Source organism: Lagopus leucura, unplaced genomic scaffold, assembly GCF_019238085.1.
Source record: "Lagopus leucura isolate 7727_CA_CO unplaced genomic scaffold, USGS_WTPT01 Super-Scaffold_739, whole genome shotgun sequence".
In the NCBI taxonomy this organism is placed as follows: Eukaryota; Metazoa; Chordata; class Aves; order Galliformes; family Phasianidae; genus Lagopus; species Lagopus leucura.
Window position 1 is genome coordinate 17,774,649 of NW_024962255.1, and position 18,236 is coordinate 17,792,884.

General features: G+C 41.3%; 1 protein-coding gene across 2 annotated transcripts in view; it reads right to left on the reverse strand.

Annotated features, from left to right (window-relative positions):
• The window catches only part of ARHGAP22 (Rho GTPase activating protein 22), a 140,450-nt gene that overhangs the window by 45,581 nt on the left and 76,633 nt on the right, over nucleotides 1–18,236 (reverse strand). Inside the window, exon 1 of one of the 2 annotated variants that reach the window (XM_042863397.1) lies at nucleotides 11,495–11,558. The exons of the other annotated variant lie outside the window; for it this stretch is intronic. Within the exon in view, the coding sequence (XP_042719331.1) occupies nucleotides 11,495–11,546 (52 nt within the window). The 5' untranslated portion in view covers nucleotides 11,547–11,558. Of the gene's footprint in view, nucleotides 1–11,494; nucleotides 11,559–18,236 lie in introns of those variants that run through there. 2 annotated transcript variants of the gene reach the window in all.

The following is an 18,236-nucleotide window of genomic DNA, read 5'->3' on the forward strand; positions in this document are numbered from 1 at the left end:
TGGGATGTGCTGCTCACTGTGGCTGCAACATACAGTCTGAACTTAGTTAAGCTGAATGTACAACTATGGGAGGACCATCTCCACTGGAGCAGCCAAACAATTAGGGCTGAGATGAGCCCAGGTATAACAGACAACTGCTGAATACATTATTTTTCTCAAGGACACAGCATCTTCCTTGCACCAACACAGCTCAGGCACCACTCCCTCCTGATCCTGCCCACAATTACTTTGCTCCATAAAAAGAAGGACCATTGACTAAGATCCTGCTGGCTCGCTGACCACAAAGGTTTCTGGGACCTGTGAAAACATGCTCTCAGCTGTGTTTAAGCATTGTTATTACTTTGAGATATATTCATGTCAGCTTCTTCTAGGTAACAGAAAATGAAGAAACCTCTCCGAGATGTTCACATTTAGTTTAGGAAGCCAGAAGGACCATTTTGCATAGGAATTTATCAGCCATAACACAAAGAGAAACTACTGAACCACCAATTGCTGGGAGCTGCATGAAACCACTTTGCCTCTGCTGTGACTTGTGTGTTGCATCCTGAGTGGGATTGCTAAAGTAACTACACTCTAATTATCTCCAATTATGCTTCAGGGGTGAGGCTGTAAAATAATTGATAGTTTGATCAAATCAATTAAATCCTTGTGGCTTGATTAAAATCATGTTTCCTGGTAGGAAATCACTGTGCAGACTAAGTATACTGACTTTCAAACCTGAATCATAGTAGAAATAACAGCTTCTTAGGTGGAACTCTCAGTGCACAGTGTCATGGTCACATGGAAAAATACAGGGTACAGCATTGCTTCTTCTGATACCAACATTATTTGCCTGCCAAGCAACAGGTATCTGGTCCTTGGCATCAGTCACACTCTGCCAAAATGAAAGCTTCTACAGGAAAACAAGGTGTTGGGAGCCCACGCGTATTTGTGGTTCAGCTTCTTTCATTTGCTAAAAACTCTTCCTTCAAAGCCTATTTGACATCACCAGCTGTTAGAAGGCTGTTCATCTTATGGAATGTCTTTCTTAAAATGACAGGCAACCTTTGCTCCTCTGTACAGGGGGGGAAAAAAAAAAAAATTTCTTCCCCTCCAAAAACCACCCCAGTCCTGAAAAAAAAAAATGAAGTCTGAGGTCTCAAGTGAGGGTGATGAGGGGGAGATAGAAAAGGTTGTGCAGCTTTTTTCTCCAGCATGTTCCACAGACAGCCTTGTACCAATAGGAGGATGCTTTCCCTCACCCTCCTTTCTCCCAGTCCAGAAAACTAACTCTTCAGCCTTTCCTCAATACACCCAAGATCTACAAAACTGCAGTGAACTCAATCCTTAAAAATGATGACATGTGCAACTGCCCAAGCTATGCGAACCTCTGACCCTGTGTGTCCTTGTCATTTGATCTGGACTGAAGGGACAGGCATTTTCGGAGACCAGCAGAAGACACACTTGGGTGTCTGCTAGCAGAAGGATTGTGCCAGCCCCTGCAGGACACATTGCAGAATGCACAGAAGACAACTAGGAATTTGGGGGTACAACAAAATGACAGATGTATAAATGAAAGACTCAAAATAGTGGTACATCTATGTAAAGCCAGCCACATGGCTCAGCATGGTTCTCCAAGGCAGCAAGTGTTAGAAGTACCCTTCTGAAGAACGTATCAAATTATGTTTTCCAACTGTGGTTATGTTTACACACTATTTTAAGGAGGAAATTCCTTCCTGACCAAAGATGATGATCCTTCATGTTTTGAAATACCTGAATGAAGATGACTGGATAATTTTTATGCATTACCAAGTAACCGCAAGCAATTTTCTAGCTCTCAAATTTCTTCAAATCTTTAACACTAAGGACAACAGTTGAGGGAAATTTTAAATTCTGATGAGCAGTGAGTTACTACAGCATTAGAATAGCAAAATCAATTATTATTATTATTATTTTTAAAACAATTTCACACTGGAAAGATAACATCCAACTTCTATATTCCCCTGGGACTGTTGGGCTCATATTTTCCAGGTATGCTCACTGATACGAATGAAGTGCCTCTCATGCCTTTTAAATAAGTCTCTCTAAAACTATCTTCTTCTCCCCCTTGCTTCTTTCTCATAAGCCTAATTTTTCTTTTCCTCTGCACCTAACTCCACAACGAAACTTGAAAATAGTGAAAAATTCTTTAAAGACCATCGTCTGCCATCTTAGTCAGTGCTTGGGACTCTACATGAAGCAGAACAGAGCTGAAGCCATCAGCTGGTACAGTTTCAGCTGTAGAGAGCAGTGCTCTCAGCTAAGCCAGTATAGACTGTTTCTTTGTAGAATGAATACAGAGTTCTTCAGAAAATCAAGCCAACCAATTACAAACATTTTCTTCAGCGAAGTGACTGAAGCTTTACAAGCATGGTTTTGGCAGCAGAAAATACATGAACTATCATTAAGGACTTAACACTTTCAGACTTTGTTTTCAAAAAAAAACAAAACAAAACAAAAAAAAAAAAACAGCTATTTATTACATTAGTGCAGAAAAGGAATTAAAATGCAAAAGAATATATACTGTGTGCCTTTCATAAAATATTAGCAAATTTTGGGGAAAAAAACTAGCATTACTGATTTAAAGCAGAATTTAAATGCTACATGAGATATTCTGATCCATGTCTTCCTACAGTTTGCATAGAATGGCAGTTTTACAGCAGTCTCCTTCTATATCTGGCTAAGTGCTGGTTAACCAATGCATCTTCTAAACAGGACTGTGCAACACACATTACTTTTCACTTATGACAATAGTGCTGACTGGCAAAAAGGACAATCAGTACTTGTCACTTAGGCTAAGCATTACAGACTTGGAACACACTCATGGATGGCTATTGGAATTGAGGTTATGCTGATGCACAAAGCAGGGCCTCAAATCTTTGTGCTTTAGGACAATTGTCAATGGGCTACTAGCAGAATAAAACTATAGAAAAAACAATTCTACTTCTCTCCACCCAGTGGCAATGGACATATTCCTCCTCGTTAACAGTATTATCAAAAAGCCCATAAAAGTTCATTTAAAGTGATTAATCATTAGCAGATTAACTTCATTTAAAAAAAAAAAAAAACTTGCTGATTTAGATATGACTTAAACAATAAATGAAAAAAGCCTGGTATGTAAGCAACAACTCATCCTAAGAAATGTCTTCAGCTGGTGGACTTTCCCCACTGACATTAAAGGGAGTATTGCACAGGATGCCCTTCTCTAAGATTCAGTTTCCCAGAGGAAGCCCAGTCTGCAGCACTCACTGCCATTAAAGCATACTAGGATATTACAGATGTACGTACCCTTCTGTTCTGTTCCATCCCAATGCCTTTACAGGATATGCCAAAGGCCTGCTCACAGGCATTGTCTATTCTGCCAGTTAACACATTCACCTCTACATTGTACACACAAGTAATAAAGCTCAGACTCCAAGATCCACAATACACTGCCAGAAGGCCTTCCAAAACAACTTATGCTACTATCTAGAGTTTGTAGTGATTTGTGGAGCAAATGTATCAAAGCAGGAGTGCCAACAAACTAACAAGTCTCTGTTCCGCTTCAAGCAAAGGTTGATGACCAAAGCTTGATCATAAGCCTTGTAAGTGGCTCTGATTTATTAACAAGGCAACCTAGAGGAACCTAGGAGTCATGGGAACACGTCCCACAGGTTCTGAAGTCTGCACAGGAAATTCATTCCAGTGCAAGAATATATTTGCAGCATGAATGTTCACACTGGCTGGCCAAACTCTGTAACTGTTCTCCGAAGTTATCTGCTGCAGCAAGAAATGTTACTCTGTGAAAAGTCTCTACTGAGAACTGGGAATATTCAGAGGCTACATTTTCTCTCAGCTGAGGATCAAGTACCAGGTAAAGGGATGGGCAGGTATACTGCGTGCAATTACATGTATGTATTCCATATGTTCTGCTGAGGAAAGCCAACTATCAGTATGTTTTATGACATTTAAACAGAGATGACAAAGTTGTTTTTTCAAGAAACTGTAAAGCTTTGCTTTCTGCATGTTATGATAAAGAACTCACACACAAAACCTTCCAGTTGGGCTGCCAGAGTGACATTAACTGCAAAAATTAGATCTGATTAGACTGATTTAGACCGCAGAAACCTTAGCACTTGGATAAGTGCAATGGAATATCAGCCTTAATGCTTAGCATATTCTCTTAAGACAATGAATTTGGGTATTCTTATGCTGCCAGGAGCAGTAAAGCCATTCTGACCATGCTGATTTCGGTGGCCCTGCCTCACAGATGTGTTTAGCTCACTTCATGCACTGATGAGAGAAGGCAGCAGGGTGCATCCACCTTGTGAGCCTCTGACTCTTCACCTTGCTCCTTCCTGAGAGCACAAAACTGTACGCAGCCATCACAGACAGTGCATTACAAGAATTTTTGTCTTTGCAGTCAAAGGCAGGATAATAGACAGAGGATGGGAATATGCTGAGCCAATAGCATGGTATATTAAAAAGCCTTCCAGCTTCTGTTTCAAAAAAAAAAAAAAAAAAAAAAAAAAGTCTTGATAAGCCTGAAGCCAGCAGCTGCTGCCAGCAGCATGTGGCTTTCCTTACCTTGGGGACACCTGCTGAGCTGCTGCCTCTTTAATATTAGATTAAAACAGCGGCTTTCCACATAATGAATTATGTATCTACAATGAAGCTGTGGTACACAGGGAGCCAGGGAAGCTCTGGAAATAGAAGAAGCATTTGGTCTAATGGTCTACGTGGCTGGAAAACATCACAGACAGCTTTATGATTTGTCTGGTAGCAGAAGGTATCAGGCAAGTATAGCAGCTGCTTCCTCTTTCCTTCCCTGTTTATTATTGAGAGCAAACGTGTACTTGAAAGTCCCGAAAAGAACATATAAGGAGGGGAATCATAGCTTTAAGCTTGCACATCTTGTGACTGCAACCAATTTTTAAGACAAAGAAAGTTGCTTGTCACTATTATTTTTATTTCAATGGTCCACAGCATGAAAGTGAAAACCCATAGATGTCATATACTAAGCGTACTAATGCCTTGCCAGTTTGGTCTCTGCTGTACTAACCAGTTGCATCTAAGAGAGAGACAGACTTACACAGAGGAGGCTTAATAATTCTCTTCTCCGGTTTAATGTAAACTAGATGCTATGCGTACACAGGCATGAAAGAATTACAGAAAAATGATTACAAAGAGTGTGCATGTATGCAAATGCATACAGTAAAACATTCTGTGCTTACAGATGTTCTAGGCCTGTCCATGTTGAAGTCTAAACACATGAGTGAAGTCTGATTCTCAAAAGGAGACATGGCATAAATAGTTTTTCATATCATATACCTTACATTAAGACTCAGCTCCCTCCAATCCAGTTTTGTTACTCCTGTCCAATTACAGATATCCAGTACAGCTCAGATAAAAAAAAAGTAACATCACTGCAAGCAGTCTTATAATAAGGACATAGAAATGGAAGTTATTTTGGTGAATGTTTAAATTAATAGAGATCATATATGCTGCACTGCTGGAATACTTGTCACAGAAATAAACACCAGAGTTTCAGTTTTAACTAAAGAGAAACAGGCACAGAGAGGTTAAAATTATTTCCTGAAGTTATACTGTGCATCAGCAGGGAAATGCTTTCTCTGTACTAAAAAGAAACAGTTTTCAATTTCCACAGTGTGAAATTCCTATACACCAATGCAGAACTGAGATACAAGGACATTAAACGATTGCAGGATGGTATTGGCTATTCAGTAGCAGAGGCAGGAATGAAAAACAAATCTACTACTTCCAGGCACCCTGGATTAACCAAACACTGATAATCACACAGAAAGGAATACTTTCTGAACATTTGTGGTGTACAAGTGCAAAGGTAACATCAGTCCTAGAAAGCAGAAAGCAAAGAATGAGGTGGAGCAAGCTGAACAGCATGAAGATTGCTCCTCCAACACTCTCCAAAGTAGTGCTCTTGAAATAGGAAAGCCACATTAGAAATTAAGAGTATGTTATGTCTTGAAAACTGCTTCCTCACTCAGCAGCCCTAGTGGTTGCCCGGCACATCCTCTACTTGGAGAGCTTTAACTCACAAGCTGAAGTCACTGTTCTTTCAACAGCACACGCACGGCTCATTGAGAGTCACAGCAGTGTGTTGGCCAACTCTGCCTCTCAAGCACTGCACTTCTTGGCAGCCTCTTTGGCTGGTGAGCCCAGAGCCCCAGAGAGAGCATGGCCTAGATCACACATGCCTAGATATTGGTTGGATAAAGCCCCAGTTTCACTCAGATTTTAATAGTGATGAAGGATGCTTGCACCAGAGCCATATGACTCTGCAAGTGTTTTGCTGAATGACAGGCATGACTCTCCGGGGCCCTGCCAGTCCCTTTAGCACCCACAGGCCCATGGAACTCAGCACTCTACTTCCTAGAGTCACCAACTGCTCAACACAGTAGCATGCAGCTGTGACCCACACTGCACCAGCTTCTACCAAAACATGCCTTGATCTCAGGTACAGCGTCACAATGTGTTTGCATCTTGCTACATTGCCAGAGTATGAAAGGAATTTATTTGTAGGGATTTTAAGTCTAATTTCTTGGTGAATCTTCCTGGCAAATAATACCCTGCATGGTTCAAGAAGTAACCCAGCCCCACTTTCTGCCTCATCATGAGGCTCTTGTTCTGTTTTCTTCGCTAGAGCAAACACCATACACATGGAAAAGAAAACAAAAAGGGTCATGTTATATTGTCTGAGCTGCAGAGTAGGAAATAAAGCCGCGCCACAATCCCTACGTCCCTCTAATGATGAAGCTATCAAGTTGCTCTTCCCTCATCTCAGCCCTACTAGGTTGAACTGGTGATGCATGGCTGACCAGATGAAGTACTAACACGAGGGCTTCATTTCACATGATTGTCAGATGTAAAGCACCTTTACTTCCAGTCCCTACTCCCTTCAAACCACAACATTGCAGGGTTTGAACACTTATTTTCACTGAGACTGCTTCTTCCTAACACCTATAAAATCATCCACACTGCAAGCACATCAGAGGAGGAAGAAAATCCAGCACAGGAAATAGGTGATGCAGCAGAGCTCAAGCCCAAATCTCACTTGTCCTCATCCCCAGGGGTCTACCAAGAGAGAAGCACTGAGCATAGCAACAGAATACATTTAAAGTCCTATAGCTCGTTATCACACAAAGAGACCCAAGCAGCAGCCAAGCACCCTGATGTTGCTGGGTGTGCTCTGTTCTTCCCAGGCAGCAGCAGCAGCCAACAGTTCCTCCAAGAGCAGCAGCTATGTGGCCTGTTTGCTGCATGTGGCATCGTCCCCAGCAACCTCATTTTCTAAGCACAAAGAGGAAGCCCACAACATTAAAGAACACCCCGTCCTTTGAAGTCGAGATTTTTTGGCTTGCCTGGCTACAAATAAAAACTGTGTCTTAATCATCCAGCTTTGAAGTCTTGTAAATCTACAGCTGCAGTAAAGTTGGCAATAAAACATGCAATATTATTATTTTTGCATTAAAGAGGAAAAGGCTTCACCAGAACTGAAACTTATTTTCTCCATTAGAAATCAAGAGTAAGAGAAAATCAACAGAGACTCACCAGATCAGAGACAATTCTGACCGTATGGTATTCTACACTCTAATTTTGAGGGGTTGTGAGCCAGTGTTCAGTGAACAGCCAAAGACAGAGAGAAATGTTAACGTAGGAGGGCTTAGGATGGAACAGTTTTAACAACAGGCTGCAGGTAGTGATAAATGTTCTTCATTGTTTTGATGTCTTGTTTAGTGTGGGTGGGGGTGTAACTGTTAAGAGTTTGATGTTGCTAAACGCTGGCAATAGGGGAAACAAGTGAGTTGTTACTTGTGTCTTTCCAGAGCCTGTCATTACTGCAGTTTTACCAGAGTAGGCTAAGGATGCATCACTAAATGAGACCTGTGGGAAATCTTCACAGGAATAGCACAGTTTACAAAGCAAAACATGAGAGAATGCTGTGCTTTGGCTTACCTGTGCTATTTCACAGGTATCTGAAAGCACTCAACTTCCCCACAAAAAAAAAAAAAAAAAAAAAAAAAAAAAAGCAGAAAACTAATCCAAAAAGTTTCCTAGCCTATCCTGCTAATGAAGAGAAAAAAATGGAGCACAGTAAGAATAAAGGTCACCTCAGGAGAAACAATCTTCAGATAACATAGAGCTAACTTTGTCCAAAAATCTAACAGAGGAATCCCTGCACTGCCTGGGATACCAGGTAACAAGATTTTGGGGAATCATGGTCTAGTTCCCAGCTCTGCTGGCCACTGTCTGTATCGATCTGGAAGAGTTTCCTTATTAAGACTGATTCCCATATGACCGACATTTCTGGCCAAAACCTCGTTCACAGCCCAGCTCTCGTCCCTAGGCCATCTGAACCTGTGGGAAAGAGATCACACATATCACTGCTCTTGCTCCTTTGCTCTTTTGCTCACAAGCACAGAGAACAGCAAGCAAGAACAGACCCACTGGAGCCTGTGGCGACTACAGCTTTTATGCAACTGTACTTCTGAAGCTATGCCTAAGGGCACTCCCTAATCATTTAATGCCTTTTTAACGACCACATTTATTTACTGGGAAGAATGGAAATCTCCCCACTTAGATCACAGTAAAAAAATCTGCAAGTGAAGTGCTGTCCTGGAAGGGAGTTACAGGGGATTGCCTGAAGAAACTGAATGGGAAGTGCCTCAAAAACTGTCAGGAGCACAATCTGTTCAAAGCAACATGGGTGACAGATTTATGCTAAACAGCTCATGGATACACCCAGCTAGCTCAGTACTCCCTACCCAAGCACATCAGTTCTGCCTCAATGATTTGGCACATCCCTTCCCAGGCTGTCCTGGAAACAAGGCAAAAAAGGTTAGCACAGAGCTGAATGGGCATCAAACTGTGCAGGTTATGCACCATGCCAACATGCCTGGACCAGATGAATTTCACAAATGAAAAAGATTTCGGTGGAAGTAGGCTCAGAGAAGCAACACCTTGTACCCCCTTTGGTTCAGAACGATGCTTTTAGGAAAAATCTATTTGGGGTGCTCAGTTAGCTTAAGATTTTCCTGGCGATAATGACTCACTAAGATTACGGCTGCTTGCTTTAGGCCAACTGCCTCAGCAACCTTTTAAAATTTCAATTTATGCCCATATTGATTTTGATTTCAAAATAATCACTTCTCAGCCTCTGTTCCTTGCACAGGCTGGGTACCAAGCTGCTCTTCCCTGTTCCTCCCTTTCTCCTTGCCCACACAAGTCATTCTCCCCAGGATGAGCCATAGGGCTAGGCAGATTGCAGCAGCTGCACTGTGATACTGACAATGGCTCCAAGCAGATGTAGTCACATCTAGGCCAGACTTATAGCCACAGCTTATACCCCTCTCCTGTTGGTTCACAGGGCTGAGCTCTCTCACACAGTAACATCTTCCAAGGATACCAAATCCTTGCAGCAAAGCAGCAGCGAGTAGCAGCTCTTAGGCAAAGGATCAAGCATGAGCAACTGCTCCCCAGATTCCAAGTGTAACCTTTAGAGTCACACTGACTCACATTGGATGTCTAATGCTTAGCTCCAAGCCTCCACACCCTGCTGTGTCTAATACATCAACTACAGTGGGGCAGGGAACAGCTTACAGCCAATAGACAGCATTTAGTAGGACGCACACATCTCATCATAAGAGGCATCAGAGATAAATAATTATCTTCAAGTTGTATTTGACAGAATAGCATTACCCTTTCTGGCCATATAACAGCCCCCTCCTGCAACGCCCACTTCATACACAAGTAGGGCAGACACCTCTCAGTCATCATCTGTCTACAGAGACACTGCTGTCATGACACGTGCAGTAAGAGAAAGTAGTAACACTCAGTCGAGTACCTGAAGCAGAAGAGAAAACAGAGGGAGCAAAACTGTCCTATGCCTCCTTGAAGACTGTTCTGTATATGTATGCATACAACAAAACTAAGAAAAAAAAGCAAATGAAGACTTTTTTTGTATCCATCTTTCTAATAAAAACTTTGTTGGTATGATTATATCCTTAAAAAAATCCTGATGATTGTGTAAATCTGTGTACACACACATTAATTTTACTCAATACAAATATTGAAAGTTGGTGCCAGTGACTACAAGCCAGTTAAATTCATTTCTCACATCTTAGCTGTTACCACTTCCCACGTAATCCCATTTTTAATAAGAATCCTTTGGGAAAAACAAAGGTTGGTATAAAGATAATTAACTGTTTTCCTGCAAAACCTTTACTTCAGATTGAAACCCAAAATGAAAGTCTTGAGAAAAGACGACTAAGAGGGGACCTGATCCAGGTTAATAAATACCTGAGGTGTGGGGGCCATAGTGGTGAGGCCCGTCTCTTTCCAGTGGTACGTGGAGACAGGACAAAGGGAAACGGACATAAGCTGCAGCAGAGGAAGTTCCTCACGAATGTGCGCAAGAACTTCTTTACAGTGAGGGTGATGGAGCACTGGAACAGGCTGCCCAGGGGGGTTGTGGAGTCTCCTTCTCTGGAGATGTTCAAGACTCGCCTGGACGCCTACCTGTGCGACCTGCTGTAGGGAACCTGCTTTGGCAGGGGGGTTGGTCTCGATCTCTAGAGGTCCCTTCCAACCCCTATGATTCTGTGATTCTGAAAACCTGCTCTTCAATCTCCTAGCTATGCCTCAGAAATGATTTCTAGGGAAAATGCCGAACATAAATGCTTCTCCAGGTAAGCATCTCTCAGATCCCCTTGATCAGTACATCTCAGCTCTTTTGCTTTATACAGAGCCCTTATTTGGACTGCTCACTAGAAAAATGTCATAGTAAAGAGACAAGAAATAGAACAAGAAAAATATAAGGTAAGTGTTTCCCTATTAGGAGTTAATCACATTGTTAATTTTTACAGTGCTACAAGAAAACTGCTCTCAGTTTTGTATCTACCTGGAAGTAGAACAATCACCTTTCCTGGAAAAGTCCACACAGCAAATATCACAAAAGCAAGCTAAAAATCTACATGAAATCATGCACTCAGGTAACCCTGCAAACAAAAGATGCTAGGAGGAAGCAAGCACTTCCTTCATTTGGCGTTATTAAAGTTATTTTTTCATCTGCACTGAAATAATAAATCTTTTTGTCAGTAAAAACACAAATACTGGAGCATTATCTAGCTGCCTACATAACTTATCTGGAAAAACAAACACACACAGATTCTGCTCCTGTTTGGTTCTGCATTAGACATTCCATCCCCATGCAGAACATATGCTTCATGTTTAAAGGGTTAAGCAATCTCTCACTTAGTCGGCTTTAGTGAATGTAAAATGCAAGATAATAACATACACTGTATCTTGAACCAAAAATGTGTACAGCAGAATAAAACCCCTGTGCTAACCGACTGACAGTGTAAATAGATCAATTCCCACTGCTACTTAATTCAAAATAAATCCTTTACTGAAATTTAAAGCAAAACAGACAACAAATACACCAAAAAATACGACTTACCCTTTCGGAGACACTTGCTTTTCTTAAGGTATTTAGCAGTAAAAAACGGCATGGCTGCAACACTGAGGTTTCAGCCAAAGCTGACCTTTTATTACCAAGTGCTAGGAGCAAAATGACTGGACCAAAGCGAGAAAGCAAATTATTATACCAGATCTTTAAAATGTTCAATGATGAGCAAGGGGAATTCAGAGTGGGATAAAGTATGTCAAGTTGCACGGTGGGGATTGCAGATATCTTTCTGCTCATTAGCACTGCTGTTCGAGTTATTTAAAGTGTGCTCGGGGGAAATGAGGACAATTTCCATGACAATATGTGCAATATCATATAAGGAGGAAGCATTATTTTCAGGCAGAACTTCTGCATTACTCAGCTGCTACAGCAAGCAACAACATATTGTGAAGGGAAAAAAGGGAAAAAAACCCATCAGTTTAAGATAATGTAAAAACTTGCTTCTATTAACTAATTCTTGTCCAGAATGAAAAATGAACAGCTATAAAACTCATCTCTCACATTATGCTAGTGGGTTATCCCCTGATTTTGTCCTTACACATTGGAAGACTTGCTAAGCAGTTAAATCATCAGGAGGCTTTCATCCAGGTAGTAATCCCACTACTCTATGCCTCAGTTTCCCTGCCTTTCAAGGGGAGCTGACAATGCTGCTATGTTTGCATTTGTAAAAATGTTTGAGGTCTTTGGGCAGTGGGTAATAAGAACAAGTACTTAACCTCTCTGCTTTGCACTTTGTTATTATGGCTGGTTATTTTCCCTCACATTGCTATACTGCTTTGAAAGACCAAAGACTACAAAAATATCTCCTGCTTCTATTCAACTGGGATGATCCAATCTGGAAATTCAGTCTCGTTGCTTCTGCTGCCTTCCTGGAGAACTTAAAGTAGCTCGATGCTGACTTCATATTCTTTCTAATTGCATAAAGTTGGGGTAGAACACTTAAAGGCAATGACGCTTACCCATGCCAGTGCTTCTCCCAGTTATCCATCTAAACTTCACTCAACTGCAGCTACTGCTTGGCACAGTTTCTCAGTGCTTCAAGTCAGCTTGGGTGTATCAACGAGAAGATGAGACTCACTCTCCTAAAGCCCAGGCACTTGTCTTGGAAAAATATGCAAAAGCAAAAGATCTGAATTTCCATGAGTGTTTCAGTTCTTGGCTTTTACTGTTCCCAGTCTTCGGGATACTATCAAGTCATCACTGCACTGAGGTGCAAGAAAACCAGTTGCCTCATGGAGATAACATTTATAGCCTCTTGTATGACTGAATTTGAAGTCAGCCTTCTAGATTAGCAAAGCAAATAATCTGAATGGAACCAGTATTATTATTATAATATAAGAGCACATAACTCTATAATGAAATCTGTAGAAACTAAGGCTGCACCGCACAACACAGACAGCTAGTAGCAGGGCTTTCTCTTGAATTGCTTGCCACCAGTGCATTAATATTTCATTTAGGAAAGCCAAGTTTCCTCTATACTGAAGGAAAACTCACTCCGAAAGCAAACTGAAAAACTTTATCATAGCTCAGCATTCGTAAATCCTGCAGTGCTAGATATGTGTCATTGTTACTGCATCATTTGCACAATCATACCAAACCAAGCTCCCTTGCCACATCAGTTATGGGTGACTGCTGCCTGTAAACCACTGCAGGCTGGGGCTGGACCCTAGGATGGGTCTTCGGTGGGAAGGGGGGTGTAGGCAAGCCAGTTACTGTCCTGCTCTGGGAGGTATAACACCACCTTCTGCTCCAGAAACTACAGTAGTCTTTCTCATATTAATGTGCACATGTATACAGGAGGCAGCCCTGCTGGGGCATAGGGTTTGCTTCAGATGATCTCCAGTTTCCTTCCAACCTTTAATACTCTGAGATCCTGCATCCATTTCATCTGACACCAGACAATATTTAGCTGGAACACATTTCTCCTCCAAAGACTGGAAGAAGCAACAGTGTGTAAGTAGGGAAGGAATTGGTTTATTGAACTTAATCTACATTATATTTAATCTGAAAATACTGTCTGAATCGTAATATCTTATGTCATCAAAGAAAAAAATACAACTCAGAATTTGCTTTCTTATCTAACACAATTATGTCATTCATTTTTTTCCATGGAAACATCTGGGGGGACTTTCTGCCACTACTTATTCCTTCCAAAAGACCCAAACCAAAACGATTTATACTAGAACCTAGTTATCTTGAAGGGAAACTCAGTGTTATCCTCATAGAGTTCATCCCTCACCCACTCGCCACTTCCCTCCACTGTCATTGTGTGGTACATGGGAAAGGACATAAAGCCAAAAGAGCCCACAGAACGTCCTCTTTCTCCTTCAGCTTCCTCTTCGCCAGCCAACATGTTCCCCAGACTTTGACAGGCTGAAGACTTTGCAGAAGAAAATGTGCCTTTCTGCTTGCAGTAAATAAAAAAAAAAAATACCCAGTAAAACCACAGCACCCCAAGGGAATTCTCTTCTCTGCCAGGGTCAAATTTAGACTAATGCAGTAATCCCTTCCAGCTGCAGAGAAAAGTGGCCGTTTAATGACCTTGCACAAAATCCTACTGCTTTCAGCTCCAGTACCTCTACGTTCTGCCTCATTTCCAACCCTGTCCTTGGAGCTAAAAGCAGAGGTTGCTCTCCTTGCAATTTTCAGAGACAACTTTGGATTTAAACAAACATTTCTCTCTCTAATCCAAGGCAATGAAGTAAAGGCTCTATTCCACTCCCCACCTCCTGCTGACACAGATCACTTTGAGAGACTCTAGGATCTTGCATCTTTATAATGGGGTAACTGTTTAGTCTTTTCTCTCTGGAATTTTTCTGGTGCCCTGGCACAACTTCCCCTAATGAGCAACCAGAACAGAGAGAGATCAGATGAGGATTTATATCCAGACAAAAATCTGCAGACATCAAGAACAGACTGAACTGGATCCAAACCCTCAAATGCATCATTCACCCAGCTTTTAGTCTGCTTCCTATGGTAACACTTTCAGAAAGGACTAGATATAACTGGGACTACAAGAAATCTAAATATTTTTCTGTTACATGTCAACACTCCAAAAACACAAACTGACACTGATGGCAGAGTGCACAGAGCACACAATCTTTGCTGTTAGTAACGAGCCAGCCAGAGCAGAGAAAAGCACCTAAGACTCTTAACACTACATTTTCTGTAACAAGTTTCAGTTTTAGGTTTCAAGCTGCCTTACTAAGAAAGTCATCATCATCTCCCCCATTTTGCAAGATGGGAAACAGAAAAAGGGATTGTGATCTTCTGTACTATGAAGAGAAAAAAAAAAGGATTAAGATAGAGGGCATTCTTCTGAATGTGCGTAAGTGAGCAACACATAGGGGTTTTGGTTCCCTTTCTCTCTTCAGTGGCCTCTGAAGATGTCACCAACTGAGTGATACAGTGAAGTGATACACAACAGGCACAAAACCTGTGGCTTTTGGTTAAAGCAGGTAGCTGTGGCCACATGTTGGAATTTTTATCCAAGTTACAGTCTTGGGGGACTTTCTGCTGTAATTTCCAACTTGGGCAAACTTAGCATGAAACTCAAAGAGAACAAAGCAGCATACTCTGTCTTACTGTTACAACTCATGATACAGTTATGTGGTAAGATCACATGGCTCTCATATCCTTCAAATGCAAGAGACACTGGTGACTGGTGGAACAGCAGGAGGAGCTGAGGGTGCAGCAGATGCCCTTCAGCACCCAGTACCATAGAGGCAAGCAATGGAGAAGCAGTTTTCTCTTCAGCCTTCAAAACCAAGTCTGGGACTGGAAGGGGCCAGGGCTCTGCAGCCAACGTGGTGCTTGCCAGGGGATGGCACAGTCCTCACTGGGCAAAAGCTGCCATGCTCTGTGAGTGCTGACCAGGGAGATACCAATTGATTGCTGTTAGGCAGACTGGGCTGAGCCTTTGTATTACCTGCTTTTGTTTTATCAGATGGAAAAAGTAAACTCTCAGGGTGACCATTTATAAAGATTTCTTCTTGCCTGTACAGCCACAAATGATGAGGGAGAAATTTCTGTCTGTTGCTGATTAGGCTGATAAAAGCTGCTTTTTCTCCTTTCAGCAGCTTAAAATGCAGTTTGCCCTAATACAAGCGGGCTCATTTTAGTTTGTGACCACATACATAAATTGTATCTATAGAACAAAGGAATTTCAGGTCAGTTAAAAAGATCCTGTGGCTACAATATTCTCCTGGGAAGATGCCATCTCCATATGCTTATTACAACCACATAAATCCCACCCCCTCACTTGCCTTGAGCAAGTAATTGTCTTTAAAAGCAAGCAAAATAATTATTTTTCCAACATACTTGTCATCATTAATTATGGCCAGATAGCCAAGAGCTCATGCCTGGGCTTTTAAATGCTTGTATCTAGTTAGCACGGCTGCCTGTAACATTACTGCTTTTTTGCAGTGTTAACATTAACATACTATGGCTTCATTAAATCAAGGCACTCACTGATGAGCTAAGGCTGATTCATTTGCAGAACACTAAGACCTTTCATGTTTATCTATCCCACAGCAGAACAGGTTTTAAGGGCTGCACAGTTTATGCCTGCACTATGGGTATATTCAAGCAGCACTGACTGTGTTTCTAAAGTCACGTTCAAGCAAATGTCTGTGCCAACAAAGTGAGGATTTACAAACCGTGAAAGCTGGAATATGCAGGAATTTGCCAGAAGTCCACTAACTTACAGGCACGTCTTTGCCCCCGGCCACTTTTGCAAAACCCTGTGTCTGTAGTCTGTAAATATCATCAGATATTTAATTCTATATTAACTTCTATAAATAAATAAATATTAACTTAAACTATGGCCTGACTCTGTATTCTCACTGAAGCTGATGGGAATTTCCCTGCATAAAGACTACAGAATTTGGCTCACTTTTCCTTTCTCCTCTGGTTTAACAGGTGAGGGGGAAAAGCAAAGACACTATTTGTCTTTAATGTCTTTTTCCCTATTCTGCTTATGAGGGCTTCTTATGTTTAAAAGCAATGCATTGAACAGCCACTTGATACAGCAGACTATGATACTGTAGGAAGTCCAGTGAAAATCTCCAGAAAGCATTTTAAATCTTAATTCATTTTTAAATGGCAGGTCTTCGACATAGCAGTGACTTATGTTTGGCAACCAGCTCACATAGAATCCGGTCTCTGAATCATTGCCACCCCAGGCTTCCACAAATTTCAGTTCAGCTGACCAAATCATGAGAATGGCTTCCAATCATCGGGATTTTTTCATTTTTATCTTTAGCTTCTGAGCCTGTATAGATGTTACTTGGCAGCTTTATTTCAAATCCACAATCAGTAAAAATATACGTATATATTGTTATCTATTAATTAAAGCTACAAGTTTTACATAGCTATGGTATTCAGAATTAGGATTTTTAAAGGAAAACACACACAATAAGATATACGTAAATCCCAACCTAAGCATTTCTGTCATCTGAGCAAGTAGTCTGTCTTTACGACCTTTGTGAAGTCAAATCTCAAAGTAGGTGGATTCAGGTTTTCTGAATAGGCCGGACCCAAGATTTTGTGTCAGACTCCACTGTAAACATGCAAAAGAATCCTTGCTCTCCCTCCTCGCTTAGGATCAGTTCAGCCCATATCTCAGCCACAACAAAACACAGCCATCATTGAGCTGCTCCATCTCCCTGTGATGCTAGGATTTTTTAGGCCAAGTTATATCTTTCTATGAAGTGCAATAATCTGTATTCCTATGTGATTGTTCCTATGATGTTTGAGAAAAATATGCTCAAAAGGGTGGGGGACAAGCAGCTCAATAGTTACCCATGCCCTTACATTACTACTGCACTGAGTATGAGACCCCACAATTTGTTTGCCATGAAATATTTATAGACAAGAGTACAGACAAGAGTGCTTGTTATATTTTGCTTAATTCACTTCAGAAGTGACATAAATGAAATTATGTAGGTTCCTAAAACAAAACGAGGACAAAAATGTAGCTATGGCACTAAGTATGAGATCTACAGTTAGAAAATACTGATAGAGTAATACACTTCTACTGGTGGAACTGAGCACAAAGCATGCTTCTAGAGACACAGGGTAAAAGACAGGATAAATCACTGTAATCCTGCAAACATTAGAATGAGAAGGAAAGAGCTTTTGCTTATATCCTCAGCACAGGTGCAATTCCACTCCTAGTCCTCCAAGCCAAAGGAGTTTAGCACTAGTATCTCCACTCTGCCCCAAACAGGATAAGAAAAACAAAGACATGGATATGAGAGTCAAATAAATGACTGCACATGCAATGTAACCTAGTAACACAGGTTCTGTGTGAGCATCTTTCATCCTGAAGTTCCATAGCCACAATCACCCAAGAACAAGCATCCAGCATCAAGCAGTCTCTTGCTGCATCGTCTAGCAGTGATGGTTATAAGTCACACACAGCCTTGCCCCATGTGTGCCATCAAGAGGATGATAGCCAGGGGCAGCAGTTAAGAGAAAGGCTCTTTTTCTCCCTGAAGTGAGCTCTGATTTTCATCCCCATTACACAATTGCTGCTCCACAGTATACCTCAAGCATACATAATATAGCAAAGTGATCCCAGCATCACCATGATAACCTCCCCAGGCTTTTAGAGGAAAGGGAAAAGAGAAGAATAAATGGTAAAATGCAAATCAACCACATACTGAATTTCAAAGCTGCCTTTAATTACAATCTCTTCCTGTTTCCTCAGGTGTTTTGAGCACTGCTTTAA